This window comes from Eucyclogobius newberryi, unplaced genomic scaffold, assembly GCF_026437365.1.
Source record: "Eucyclogobius newberryi isolate DKJ021-1_F unplaced genomic scaffold, fEucNew1.0.hap1 SCAF_16, whole genome shotgun sequence".
NCBI lineage: Eukaryota > Metazoa > Chordata > Actinopteri > Gobiiformes > Gobiidae > Eucyclogobius > Eucyclogobius newberryi.
This window is the reverse complement of record NW_027315790.1, coordinates 18,105,555-18,119,567: the sequence shown is the minus strand read 5'-3', so window position 1 is coordinate 18,119,567 and position 14,013 is coordinate 18,105,555. Positions and strand designations below refer to the sequence as shown.

General features: G+C 38.5%; 2 protein-coding genes across 3 annotated transcripts; both read left to right on the top strand.

Annotated features, from left to right (window-relative positions):
* The first annotated feature begins 4,026 nt into the window (after positions 1-4,026).
* LOC140362321 (uncharacterized) lies at positions 4,027-8,850 on the top strand. Its single transcript, XM_072448434.1, has 13 exons — positions 4,027-4,112; positions 4,203-4,266; positions 4,786-4,989; positions 5,093-5,238; positions 5,347-5,465; positions 7,257-7,378; positions 7,451-7,548; positions 7,657-7,793; positions 7,867-7,991; positions 8,068-8,213; positions 8,277-8,379; positions 8,491-8,621; positions 8,700-8,850. Exons 3-13 carry the CDS (start codon positions 4,810-4,812, stop codon positions 8,848-8,850), a joined length of 1,458 nt encoding a protein of 485 aa, XP_072304535.1. The 5' UTR covers positions 4,027-4,112; positions 4,203-4,266; positions 4,786-4,809.
* A 358-nt stretch (positions 8,851-9,208) lies between these two features.
* nudc (nudC nuclear distribution protein) lies at positions 9,209-13,538 on the top strand. Of its 2 annotated transcripts, none has more exons than XM_072447767.1 (9): positions 9,209-9,409; positions 9,672-9,749; positions 10,277-10,489; positions 10,569-10,655; positions 11,941-12,054; positions 12,136-12,330; positions 12,394-12,477; positions 13,057-13,175; positions 13,268-13,537. In XM_072447767.1, the coding sequence occupies exons 1-9, from the start codon at positions 9,335-9,337 to the stop codon at positions 13,317-13,319; spliced, it is 1,017 nt and encodes a 338-aa protein (XP_072303868.1). In that variant the 5' UTR covers positions 9,209-9,334; the 3' UTR covers positions 13,320-13,537. The 2 variants fall into 2 exon arrangements, with proteins under 2 accessions (XP_072303868.1, XP_072303870.1); XM_072447769.1 differs by having other exon boundaries at positions 9,318-9,409; positions 10,566-10,655; positions 13,268-13,538.
* Positions 13,539-14,013: the final 475 nt, after the last annotated feature.

Here is a 14,013-nt window from a genome sequence, read left to right as displayed (position 1 = left end):
TCGGTCGGGTGACCGGAAACACAAATATTTTTTTCTTTTTGGCCTTACTGCACATAGTTTCTCTTTATGCTGCAGTTATGGACCGTGCTCAGAACACAGTGGAAGATCTGATGCTGAGGATTGGACATGCTGAGAACATTGGTTGTTCTAAAGAAGTCTGTCTCTTCACAGTGGATGGAATGCCCCTGAGCGATGACCCTTTCTTCAACACATGTGTGTAAAGCTTGGAAATATAATGCGATTAAGGATGATGTTTAAGATTGTTGGAGACATACAAAATCTGAATAGGGAATATATTGACCATAATTAAAACTATTTAAAAAGCCTGCAGTAATAGAATAAATGTTTAGTGCAACTGCACTGTTGCTGAATAGTGCTGTGAATTTGCCTTTGAATGCCATAATTTTGTCTGATTATAGTTGTTATGGCGTTCGTCTTGGAAAAAATTAACCTGAACCAAAACCAATCAAAAGGCCATTGAGAGACATAGTTCATCTTAGGCCTCATGCATTAAAATAAATCAATGTCCAGTGTGAACATGACAGCCACAGTCTGGGCCGCATTAGCCCAACGCTCCAAGAGTGCTTAAACGTTTGTAGTGATTCCTGACACACTCCGAAGCGGGATGAGTGTAGTGTGAAAGCAACCAACCTCGGTCCAACCAACTGCGCGGTGAGAGCAAAACGCTTGCATATATTTGCTTGAATGGTTGCTACAGAGCTGCTATGTGTGACCTGCGTCTGGGACATATTGTCTCAACTAATATCAGCGAGACTCTCCTGCATATGTGTGGCGCCTCATGTGGCTCATGCTGCGACTTTAGGGATGAATGAGGAGCAGTGCAAGTGAACAGGGATGACCTAAAAGTGACGTGAACAGGACTAAACCTAGTGCGCACGGGTGCCGCTCCAGGAAGCGCTTTAACATGTGTAAAAAGCCCTTAAGAAAAAATATGAAATGATAAGCTTGACAAAAACACTGTCACTGGAATAAATCAAAATAATATATTTTTATTCTTTCTCCCTCCCTGAGAGCAATGCTATTTTTAAAGATCAACTGTTATTAACTTATCAGAATAAGAATGTATTGCCTTGAACAGAATTCACAAACTAGGAACTTGCTTTGGCATTGAAGTGCAACATAAAACAATAGCAGTAGCAAACTTGATCTGAATAAATACACAATTTACAGTTGGTCAGAATAGTACAAAAAATAAGCAGTGCCATGTTTATTTGAATAATAGTTAAAGTGGCAGAATAATTCAAGAGTCCAGTGGCAGAGGGAAAGAAACTGTTCTTGTGGCAGGAGGTTCTGGTCCGGATGCACCGTAACCTCCTGCCTGAGGGGAGTGGCCTCCTGCTTGAGGGGAGTGGCCTCCTGCCTGAGGGGAGTGGCCTCCTGCCTGAGGGGAGTGGCCTCCTGCCTGAGGGGAGTGGCTCAAAATAGTCCGGGTCCAGGGTGAGAACGGTCGGCTGTGATTCGACCTGCTCGTTCTAGAGTCCTTATGATATACTTGTTATCATGTTTTTTCCCTCACAGGGTCGCTGCAGAACAGACATATCGAGGATGGAGATCTCCTCTATGCTATATTCACTCCCAAAGAGAATCTACTGACATTAGCAAAAAGTATGAAAAGTCCGGGGCCACAGTTTGGAACTGATGCTCTCCTGTGCCATGTCATGCTAAAGGTCAGATTTTACCACCCACATTTACTCATACTCTACTAATTGTTGTGTCCTATGCAATTCAATTCCAATTATGAATTTACTATTTATATAGAGCAGGGTCATCTGAAACCAAAGCCAAATATTTAATTTTGTAATTCTTTTACAGGGAGACTTTGAAGTTAATGTTGATTTGGCAAGAAACACAGTTGCAGATCTTAAGAATAAACTTAGTGGCATAAGTGGAATTCCTGCAAATGTTCTTCATTACAGGTGAATGCATACTCATAAATCATTAACAATCACAAAGGCATTTTAACAATGTTTATGGGCGTTTGTTTACAGAGGTGATGCTGGTTCTGGCAATACCCTGCTGGGACTTGGGATCACAGAGGGAACAACACTCAACTTCTCTCTCTCCTCCTTCACTGAAGATTCTTATTACCAAAATGATTTCTTTTTAGATGACATCACACCCTCAGTTTACCAAACCAAAAAAGGAATCAGTTTTTTCCTTGCATCTCTTTACGTCATTGTAAATGTCATAATTTTAAAACAAAGTGTTGTTTTTCTATGCCCTATTTATACTTTTTTTTCCTTTCTCCTAGAGAAGCAGATCTTGTGTCTATCGTGATGACCTGATTGGCTTTGTCCGAAAGGTCACTGGCTGCAACCCTCTTGCCCAAAGTCTGGTTCAGATTCTGCAAAAGAATCAAATTTTATCCAGGACCCAAAAGGTTGTATTGTATCTACAATAACTATTGAATCTACACTTTATAATTTACACTGCATTTAATGTTCATTGAGTTGTTTACTCAGCAAACTGTACTTGGGTGATTTAATTTTAATTAATTTAATATGATTTGAGGAATTTGAAGCTCCATTGAAGGATTTCTACTCTTTCCAATCACAAATGCCCAATTTATATCAGATCTAGATTAAAACATATAAAAATACAAAATTAAATGACTATTTTGCATACGACTGCACACAAGCTGTAACACGTCATGTGTTAACTGTATCTTCATTAAAACAACTACACAATCTGTTGTAGATTGCGGTCATCGAAGGCTTGTACAGACTTTTTCGGGAGATACTGAAGCAGACGGGATCATAGAAGACCAAAAAGTCTTTGAGTATTCACTCTTCTGTTGGTCATACATCATGTCAGAGGCCAAGGTCTAACACTGCAAACATTACTGAAGTATGTTTTGTAACTTTATTAATTTCCATACGATGTTGTCTTTGCTTTATAGAACGGGCATTCCAAACATGAACATTTTGCACCAGTTTCATTGATTGCAGACAATGGCAAGCGTTTCTGTGAACCAGTCACTGTACCTGGGGTCCCTGGCACTATGGAGAGGGCAGATGTGCTACAAAAAATAAGAGGTACCTTTTTAGTTTTTATTTGAGTTGCTTTATAGTTTATGTAGATGATCAAGATTTCCCTGATACTGTTTTCAGATGATGAAGCCATCCCACTCTGCACTGAGCAGGTGCTGATGGCCACCTCCCTGAAGAGAGCCACAGATACTGAGAAAGTTCTGCTCAGTGTTCATCCTTCAATAAACACATATTACTTGTTTATGTCACGCAACAGTGTGTCTGGACAGAAGTATGTTACATTTTGCTCTACTTAAATATTTTGTATGTACAAAATGCATTCCATTATGATATATTGAAGGAATACAGCTTCCTGTTTAAACAAGACATTTTGATCATTTCAGATCCTTCTAAACATAGAATGTGTTTTGAATACTTTCATGCTAGTGTTCTACTGAAACTGCTAATCTTTTATCGCTCTGAAACCCATGGACCACTGATATGTTTATATCTGTTTGCTTAGCTTTCAGTTGGAAACCAAGAAGAGCCTGGCAGTGATGACAGAGGAGATGAAGGATTTCCCGGTTCTCAGTATCACTCCTCCTCTGCAGTTAAAAGAGTCTGGGACATGAAAATGCATGCTTGGTTTACCTGAGTGAAAGTATGCATCATAGCATAAACTTGACCAAATAACCCAGATTTGAGGGAAATATGTTCAAATCAAATGTATTTTCACACTTTTAATGCAGATTATATAAACATAGGACATGATGCCCACATGGTTAATGTTGTAATGTGGGGTTTTGTTCTTAAGACAAATATCCAATAAGAAAGCAGAATGCATCTCCTTTTGCTTTGCCACACTGTAAAGCAGCTGATCCATTTAGTAAACTCATCCTAATCCATACATTTTTTGACAAAAGGGTAATCGGAATCGGTAATTAAATAACCATGGAAACATTAGGTTTATGACTAGTCATTTTATTGGGTTCTTTCTATTTCATTTGTAGATAACATTGGCGTTTACAAACATAAAGACAAGTCAAACCCTGCAGTTATCCGGGTGTTTGATTGTCTGTCTGGAAAAAGCCAAATTGTGAATGTAGATGTTTTGGCCGCTCGGTGAGTAAGAATAAACAGCGTTGGGACTGATTGTAAGACTGCAACATAGAATGTAGAAAGAATATTATTTATGCCATTTGCCTTTTACAGAACTGGAGATCACAGAAACTACCAATCTGTAGCCACAACCAGAACCCCCAAAGAAGCTGTCCTGGTATTATGAATTTATTAATTCAGTATTGGCTCGGTGTTTTGAGAGTTGTGTGTTGGGCAAGACCGTTCACCCACATGTGGTCTGAGTGAGTCATTGGTGGAGAGAGAGATATTCTTATTAAGATGGTATTACCAGTAATAAAGTAGTTTTACACTTTTGTGCATTATTCATCAACTCCAAACTTGGTGGTTGTGAGCAACCATTGTAGCCACAGCTGCCCTGGGGGACTAACAGAAACAAGGCTCTGACCTCCACAAATCACTAACTCGCACAATGTTCATTCACAGGCAAGGTGGGTCTTGAAAGTTCCCTATGTCACAAGGGCCCTTCAGGTTGATGAACGCCCGAGCCCCTGCTGCACTTAAAGCCCTTCAAAGATGACATTATCTTTAAATATTATATTTTATGATAATGTTGTAATTTTAAAAAGTGTACATCATTGGGCACAAAAACGAGGCAAATAAGAGTATAAATGTAGAACTTAGTCATTATACATATGTAACTCGTCTTTTGTGACAGGTGCTAGTAGATACTAGCTCATCTATGGATGAGAAGTGCTATGGAAGTGTGGATATCCAGAAAATCCATGTGGTCAAAGAGCTCTTCAATAACTTTGCAAATCGTAGCATGGCCTATGATTTCCATCACATCATCGGACTTGTGAAGTTTGATTCCACAGTCAAAACCCTTCAGACTTTCACAGAAACTCTTGAAACATTCACGGTAATTGTTAAATGTCTTGCGTTATAAATATTTTTCACATAACCCTTGTGGCTTCTTGTGCTTTTCTGTTTTGCTTCCATCACATTGTTGTTTGTGTTTCCAGGATAGTGTGCAAAGTCTGGAGCCAGCTGGATGCACTCTGCTTTATGACGCTCTTAGGCGTGGGAGACTTGAGTTAGAAAAAGTCAAGACTAAATTTCCAGACTGTTCACTGCGTATTCTGTGCCTCACAGATGGAAATGATTCTGGGTAATCTTTTTTTTTTACCTATAATATCATCCACAATTTGTATATTTCATGTGCATTCATATTTTAACATTGTTGAAATATTTATTTTATGCCATCTCTTGTAATCAGTTTCTCCATTGAACCCGAGGATGTTGCAGTGAGTCTGATAAACTCTGGCATCACTGTGGATTCGGTTCTTCTCGGAGAAGTAGAGAACAATATGCTCCACGGAATCAGCGTCGCATCTGGTAGGATAGTGTGGACGTTTAGTCATTTAATTATTACAATTATTTAATCTATTTTTATTTACATTTATATCTGATTTAAATATATTTATACAGATTTAACTATATTTTTATGGAAGTTTTTGTTTTTCCACTTCTGTTTCCAATATGTGTTTCTGTACCTAATCTGTGTTGCAACTCTGGAATTTCCCTATTGAGCAGTGCAGTGTTGTACCTGAACGCGTTCATTGAACAAAAGTTCATGAACGTGTTCATAATTTTGGTGAACGTGAACTGAACGAACGGTATTACTGCTGACGAACGATACTGTGAACGCGTTCTTTGTGGTGTCTGTGAACGGCAAATTCGTTCTTTTTATTTTCGTTCAATAAAGTGTCAGATTTCTAGAGACTTCCAGGCGAAAAACACCATTAAGTTGCCCAAAAAGAGCCTATGCCTGACAAGTGTGAGAGCTCCAGAGTTGTAGAGGCCGATAGATCGCGGAGACAGACAGAGATTTGAAGTGTCGCATTGCACTGCGCATGCGCATCAAAACAAAAAGCAGCACGGACGCGACCGCAACGTGATTTCAACAGAACAGCAACGATTCGCCCTACGACCAGTGAGTTTTATGATAAGGTCGGTGAGGATGGGAACAATCTAACATTTCTGTGCAAACTTTGCCCAGCAAGTTTTCCCTCATGTTTTTGAGAATATACTGTGGGGGGAAGCTGCAACTGCTGCTAGTGTGGACTGAATGGACAGTAACACATGAAGGACGTTTGTCCCTTCAAGGTGAATGTAAATCCTGGGAAAGGATTCAGAATTGGATATGAAGATGAAATCTGACACATAGTTTCAGCATTAAACTGTGGTTGTATTTGGGCTGTGGAAATAATTTAGAACAATTATTGCATAATATTGAAAAAAATAACTGAACTAGTTCATTTTTTGGAGCTGTGAACTTTTGAATTATGAACTATGAACTGAACTAGTTCATTTTAAAATGTGTGAACTATGAACTGAACTAGTTCATGTAGAAAGTGAACTTTCCCAACACTGGAGCAGTGGTCTCCAAACTTTTTGACTCGAGGGCCACATTGGGTTCTAAAATTTGGCCGAGGGGCCGGGCCAGGAAAATATGGTCTGTTTGTGTGAACAAATGAATTACTATAAATTACACGCAAGATTTGACCTGTAACTTGTAACAAAGCAACAAATGCAAGGCTCAATGTACAAATTGTTTTCCATATGCATTAAATAATGATTAATTATCTACGGTCTTCTACTGTCCACAAGAGTCTTCTTCAGTGAGTCAAACACTTGCGCTTCCTGCTTGATTGGCCCCGGTGGCCGTTTGTGGTGAATTTTATTTTCTGCGCGCCATAGATTTTCTTGTGCGCACTAAGTGCGAGCAGAGCGCTGTGTGCGAGCAGTGCGCACTTAGAGGGATCAGTGCCATCTCTTGGGGAAATGTAGGCATTACAGGCGAAAGGTAAAATGAACTGCCAGCCACAGTATCGTGAGTTTGAATCCCTACTCCGACATTTGCTGCATGTCCTTCTTTCTCTGTCATCATTCCTTCCTTTCTTTCTCATTCCATCTACTGTCTAATAAAGCCTACGGCAATTTTTTTTTTTTTAATATAACTTGGACAAGCTTGGCGGGCCGGAATGAAAGGCCCAACGGGCCGGATGTGGCCCGCGGGCCGTGGTTTGGGGACCACTGCTATTGAGGGACAAAAAGGTTATCTACTCTAAATCGAATGCTTTGTAAATTATACAAATACCAGTCGTTACTGTATTCATGTTTAAGGTGGCTGCTGTTTCAAACCTGACACGAGCAAAGATGGTCTCAAACTTTTCGAGACAGAGACGGTTCTGTCTTTAGGCATTCGAAAGAAAAAAAACAAAGCAGACCTGTCTTCTGTTACCAAGGTAATTAAGGAATAAAGTAGTATAAAGTGTTTTTCATAAAATAAAGATTGCTATATTTGTTTGTTTGTGTAGGGTTTTCTAAAAGGGCTTTTTGCAGTTAATGGCTACGATACCTTCCCTGAAGCTCTCCTGCCCAGTGAGCTGAGGAAAAAAGTGACTGCAACAGAAGAGTAAATGACAACAGAAAAATATATATCACTTATAAGTCAAATAAAATAAATTCAACGTGCAAAACCAAACTACTTGAATTACATTAAACTTGCTCTAATTTCACCCAGTTCTCTGAAAAAGAAAATCCGTGAGGCCAAAGACAGACGTTTCATGGAGAGAGAGAGACGGATCCTGGAGGAGCTGAAGAACTTGCACCTTCATCCACATCCTTTTTTTCTAATCTTTCCATCAGAAACTGATTTCAGTGAGTGCAAATACATTAGCATGTGTTCAGATTTATAAGTTTTCTTATATTTTCAATACTCATTCCCAAAAAGCATTTTGGAAACTTCTCATGGAAGGCCCTCCGGATACACCTTATGAGAGTGGAGTGTTTGAGCTCTTCTGTCAGTTTGGCCCTGAGTACCCAGTGAAACCACCAACAGTCCGCTTCATCACTCCTGTATCCTGAAAACACAGTGTCCCATCTCTACTTTGTATGCTTTATGTTCATATTTGATCTCTTAACTTGAACAAAGATCTATCACTGCAACATCAACAATGTGGGCCGCATTTGCCACAACATCTTTGACCGTGGTTATAATGCGCACATCACAATGAGAGACGTGCTCGATTCTGTGTACGGACTGTTGATCGCTCCAGAGCCTCAAGATCCACTGGACAGGTATGGTGTCTATCTTCAGCAACAATAATCATTAACAGTAGTCATAAAATGTACGTCCTGCAGCATTCTGGCCGAGCAGTATCTAACAAGCCCCAAGGAGTATTATGAAGAGGCAAAAAAGCACACTGAAAAGAGTGCCGGGAAATCAATGAATCAAATGGAAAAGGTACAATTTTACATAATTTTCATTGCGAATTTAAGTATTAATTAGAGCGTATACACTGTCTATTATTATGCATCTGTGTTATTTGTGCATTTTACATTTTTCTGACCACAGAAACTGATTAAACATGTGAAGTCATTACCAAAGAAACTCATCTGTCCACTCACCAAGAAAATCTATGTCGACCCTGTGATAACAAAATATAACATTTATGAACGGAAAGCAATTGAAAAACACCTCAAAACGTAAGTACCCAATTTAATTTATAAGCTAATGCCACTGTTCAGCCTGCTCTTTACATTTATTTAACTTTGTGACTTCAGATCAGATTATGATCCATTTGCCAAGCCTCCACAGCTGCTGAGAAGCACCGACTGGAATCCCTGTCCTCAAATGAAGGCAATGGTGACTGAATACCGCAGCCGTCAGATTTCAGAAACCAGCGCATTGGGGAAAAATAAGGAACATGCCTAGATTTATTCCTCTGATGTTTTGATATTATTTGTTCAACTGTAGTTTGGTACTTTGGTTTTTGTACCATGTTGTCTGCTAGTTTTTTTGTATTCAATAGTATACATTTTATTGTTTTATTCATACACATATATTCCTAAATTCAATACATATAGTTACTTGGAAGCTTTTAGAGAAACAGACTATAATAAAATGCCATTACATTGAAAAATTAAATACTTGATTGTGGTGATCATGGCTCTTTTTTCGTTTTTATTATATTTTTTTTGTACTGTGTATTCACGTACATTATAAATAAAATGTCTTTAAAAAGAAAAAACAGCACGCTGTCTTTTCATTGGTAGACTTCAAAGAGGGCGGAGCGCGTTTCCCGGAAGTGAGTAACGTGACTCCGTGACTCCACTCTGATAACATAAACTGCAATTTTTCTTCCATTATTCATCATCATACCCCTCCAACTGCACATTAAACATTTATTTTAAACAACATGGGTGACGATGAAGAAAAGTATGACGGGATGCTGCTTGTCATGGCCCAGCAACACGAGGGAGGAGTACACGAGGTAATGTTAAATGTGATGCTAACATGCTAAAAGCTAACATTTCTGCCAATACTTTATAAATGTGTTTCTAGTCCGCGTGTAAAAGAACTGCACGCGGGCTGAGCTTAAATGCAAAGCTAAAATAAATCCATATTTACTTGGACTCCGGATAGTTTTAACTGAGAAGCTGATGCCGAGTCTTTAGAACATTCTAGAAGAGTGGTTGTAGAAAACAAATGATTGTCTTAACTGGTTTGTGTTTCTGTCTTCATTTCCCCAACAGCTAGTAAACACATTTTTCAGCTTTCTCCGACGCAAGACGGATTTCTTCACTGGTGGTGATGAAGGAGCCCCAGAGAAGGTTTGTACCATTTCATTCATCACATCTGCGCCACAAAACACTGCTATTATTGTCTCTTTTTAAGTACTGTGTTTTATACTATTACGGATTCAATGTGACTGGATGCAAAAGTGATGAAAACCATAACGACTCACTGGCAGCTAACCTGAAAAGAACTGTACAAAATTAAGCAACGATTTTAAATTTCAAGGTCAATGTCAGTTATTGTTTGGTTTTCTATTGCAAATGATGGGTGGAAAATACAATTTTAGCCTACAAAAAGTATAGATCGGTGTACATATCAGTAGATAGAAGATTGAAGGGTTTTGGTATTAAAGTGTCCCATTAAATTAACACAATTGTAAATGCTTTTAAACCAGGCTTTGATCCCACTCGCATGTATCGGAGTGTTTTTGCATGTTTTATCTTATTTTGTGATTCTTAAGTTCATCCCAGTTTCTCCCTGAAATCAGATTAGGTTCCACTTCACTTTTGCCTCCTTTCTGGTCTATTATTCTTTGTGGCAATAATATATTTTCTTTGTTTAGCTGGTCAAGGATGCATTTGCCCATCACAGTAAGTTAGCATTAAAAGCTCATAAAGAAAAGCTGAAAAAACAGGAGATGGAAAAGAAGGAAAAGGCGGAGAGAGCTGCCAAACTGAGAGCTGAGGAAGAGAAAAAGAAGAAGAAAGAAGATGGCCCAAAAATTCAGGAACTGACCGATGAAGAGGCAGAGAGGCTTCAGTCTGAACTGGACAAGGTATTCACTAAATGCATGTGCGGCTGCTCTGGTTTGAAAGCTGCTTCTAAACTGTTGCTGTTTTTTGTGTTTTCAGAAGAAGAAAGAGGAGGAAAAAAAGATGGAAGCTGGAAATGAAGCAAAAACATCTGCTAAAGAAGAGAAAGGGAAAGAGAAAGAGAAAGGGGTGTGTATGAAAATGGACAACAAAATGTGTGACTCCAAAAACTGACATCTATGTAACAGCTTATAGAAATATATTATTATTAATTATAAATCAGTACAGTAAAGCTGTTTATTGACCTGATTTTGACACATTTATGTCACACAATGTAAAATGTTGGTCTCTTCCAGCGTGCAGTGTAAAGCGGATAAAGTAATTATTATTACACTGTGTATTACCAGGGTCAAAGGCAGGGGGGCATCATCAGAAATCTTGCTTAGGAACATCTTGTTTAGGAACATCTTGTTTAGTACCTTTTGCAGAAACATTGACTAGACAAAGAAATCTATAACACTAGAGCTAAACAGTACAAAACAAGTCTAAAATGTTTTCCTCTTGTATTTGATTGCAAATTTCAAAAAGTATTATGCGTTCAATGTCAATTTAAAATTGAATACATCAAAAATTACAAATTTGGTCAATATAAACTACAAAAAATAATAACATTTCTTGATTGTCTTGACAAAACCTCTCGACTAAAAGACCAAAGCTGCATCTCAAGTAAAATCCAATTGATTGCTCAGCTTTTGTTCACCCTTTTTAGCAGAACAAATATTCCTGATGATAATAAACTATTACCCAGGTCACTAATAGGCGCAATTCGGTCCGGATCCGGACCTAGGCGCAATCCCGTCTGGATCCATCCCTCTGACACAAGACCTTTTAATTAACTTTGTAAGCCCTTCATTCACGGATAATGAGCAGCCCAGCCCCGTCTGTTAGTGATAAGAAATTGTTTCAAATGAACTGGGAGTTTGTGTCTTTCCTCCGTGTTCCCTCTCGCTCCAAACAGGAGCCTACACATCACCGTGCATCAGATCACAGCGCGCCATGAGAAAGCTTTAACAGCAGGAGATCATCCTGTTTTTATTCTGACTGCCGGCAAATAAGAAATAAGTGCAGTAGAAACTGATGAGAAAGTTTGCTTTGCAGCACTTGACTTCTTCGCTCTTGAGAGCAACGCGCGGAGCATAACGGTTATTGTGCATGTAACGCAATCAGCCAATCACGTCGCTGCAGATGAAAGTCAGAGTCTGATGTTCTGATCGAACAAAAACAGAATTCTTCTCCATCTCATGTCTGCTTTATATTCTACCTAAAATCTACTTTTGAAAGCGCAATAAAAGTTCAAGGACTCTGCTTGTGGAAATTTTCAACTGGACCTGTTTATTAGTGATCCCTGACCTATTATTATGTCTAGAAAGACTTATTGTACTGTAAAGCATTTTCTTTACTTTATTATCATCAGTCTGACTCTGAAGGGGAAGAGGATGAGAAGGATAAAGATAAACTGAAACCTAATTCAGGAAATGGAGCAGACCTTCCAAACTACAAGTGGACACAGTCTCTGTCAGAAGTGGATGTGAGTGACTGTCACATACATGTTCTAAAGACAGTTCCTCCCTTGTTCTCTAAATGTTGTCTTTATAACATGTTTCCATAGATATCCATTCCTTTTGATGTGAAGTTCCGCATCAAGGGCCGTGATGTGGTTGTGGACATCCAGCGGCGTAACCTTAAGGTGGGACTGAAAGGACACCCTCCTATTATCGAAGGGCAGTTGTGCAATGAGGTGAAGGTGGAAGAAAGCTCCTGGCTTCTCGATGATGGGAAAATAATTTCTGTGCATTTGGAAAAGGTACGTCATTAGGATACATTTCATTTTGTAGTTTGGCATTAAATGTACGTCTGCTGATTTCAGATCAATTCAATGGAATGGTGGAGCAAGATCGTAACTACAGACCCAGAAATAAACACCAAGAAAATCTGTCCTGAAAATTCCAAGGTAAATTATCCAAGGATGTAAGGGCCACTTTCAGGTGAAGTTTATACGTTTATAAAGGAATCCCCCATCAATATGTACACAAAATTCCATCCAAAATACAAGGACAATTTGCGCACTAGGAACACATTTGCTGGTTAAGATAAAAGGTAAACCCATTTATTAATTATTCTTCAGGTTCATTTTTTTAACATATTTTCTATTAGAATTTTGCTGCTCTTACAGTCACAAAATGACTGCCGCAGTAACCCTAACCCTAGTTTTCATTATAGCTCATTGATCATAGACATAATTTATATGTCTGTCATTTATTAGCTCAAGGCATCTGCCTCCCATGTCCAACCAAAAAGTAACTAAATCCTCAACTACCAACTTCACTATTAATCGTGAAAACGTCGCCATAATCCTCAGCAGAATCCCCAGCTCTCTGAGTGTCCTTAGTCTGCTAAAAGTTTCCAAGAAAGAAATGCAAGTTAAATCTTGCCAGTATTTTCTGTTCCACATTTCTGTAGGTCAGATTGAATAGTTGTTATAGCAGGTGGTCATGAATGACATTTTACTCTTTATATCTTTGGTACTCAGCTGTCAGACCTGGATGGAGAGACACGTGGCATGGTAGAGAAAATGATGTATGACCAGCGACAGAAATCAATGGGGCTTCCCACATCTGAAGAGCAAAAGAAACAAGACATCCTCAAAAAGTGAGTTCTCTTGTAACTGGATACATTTGCTTTTGAGTAACGGTTATTTTGACTAACCACTGTTCTATACCATTTCTGTTCTGTCTGTACAGATTCATGGAGCAGCACCCGGAGATGGATTTCTCTAAAGCCAAATTCAGCTGAGGTTCACTGCTCTGCTGCTTAGAAAAAGATTCAATTGAAATCAATCTTTAGGATTAGCTGCTTCGTACGCATTTCTTTTGTGGTCATATACAGTATGTCTTGAGTATAGCTTCTTATTTCCTTATTGTGGTCAGTCGAAAGATAACGTGTTCTTTTGCATGTCTGTTAAATATGATGCGGTTGGATTTTTTTAAAAATAAAATAATATAAATTCATAAGCTTTGTTTGGGGAAAATGCTTGTATGAGATCAGGTTTTTAGGTCCTCACATAACTGTTTCCAGCTTAGACAGTTCCCTGAAATGTAGTGAATATAATATTTAAAGTTTTTACTAAAAACTTTCCTTATTTTTCTCCAGTTTGACGTATATGAGCAGCAGATATGACATGGCTAAAAGGTAATACTGTAAATAAGGACAGACATCCATATAAATTACACAAAAGTTTAGATTTGACAAACTGATGACATACCCTTTATTTTGTTAAATAAATACATTAACATATTTTTCTCACTGTCAGAATCATGCATCAGTCTGTAAATTGTTTCTAAATTTTAAATTGGCTGTCACTTATTGATAGAGAGATCCTGTTTTGGAACTCTGCTTCCTGTTAATTTCAACTTCTATTTTTGTTTTCAAAAACTACAACTTGACTATTATACATATTTACCACAAGGACTGTCCCATTAAACAAAGT

What these genes read in the sequence shown, in the direction of transcription:
- LOC140362321 (XM_072448434.1), top strand. Translation starts at nt 4,810, where the DNA reads ATGGATGAGAAGTGCTATGGAAGTGTGGATATCCAGAAAATCCATGTG. An exon ending in CAGTCCGCTTCATCACTCCT is followed by an intron (nt 7,992 to 8,067) that starts GTATCCTGAAAA and finishes ACTTGAACAAAG; the next exon opens with ATCTATCACTGCAACATCAA. An exon ending in CCTCAAGATCCACTGGACAG is followed by an intron (nt 8,214 to 8,276) that starts GTATGGTGTCTA and finishes TACGTCCTGCAG; the next exon opens with CATTCTGGCCGAGCAGTATC.
- nudc (XM_072447769.1), top strand. Translation starts at nt 9,335, where the DNA reads ATGGGTGACGATGAAGAAAAGTATGACGGGATGCTGCTTGTCATGGCC. An exon ending in ATGAAGGAGCCCCAGAGAAG is followed by an intron (nt 9,750 to 10,276) that starts GTTTGTACCATT and finishes TTCTTTGTTTAG; the next exon opens with CTGGTCAAGGATGCATTTGC. An exon ending in GGAAAGAGAAAGAGAAAGGG is followed by an intron (nt 10,656 to 11,940) that starts GTGTGTATGAAA and finishes TATTATCATCAG; the next exon opens with TCTGACTCTGAAGGGGAAGA.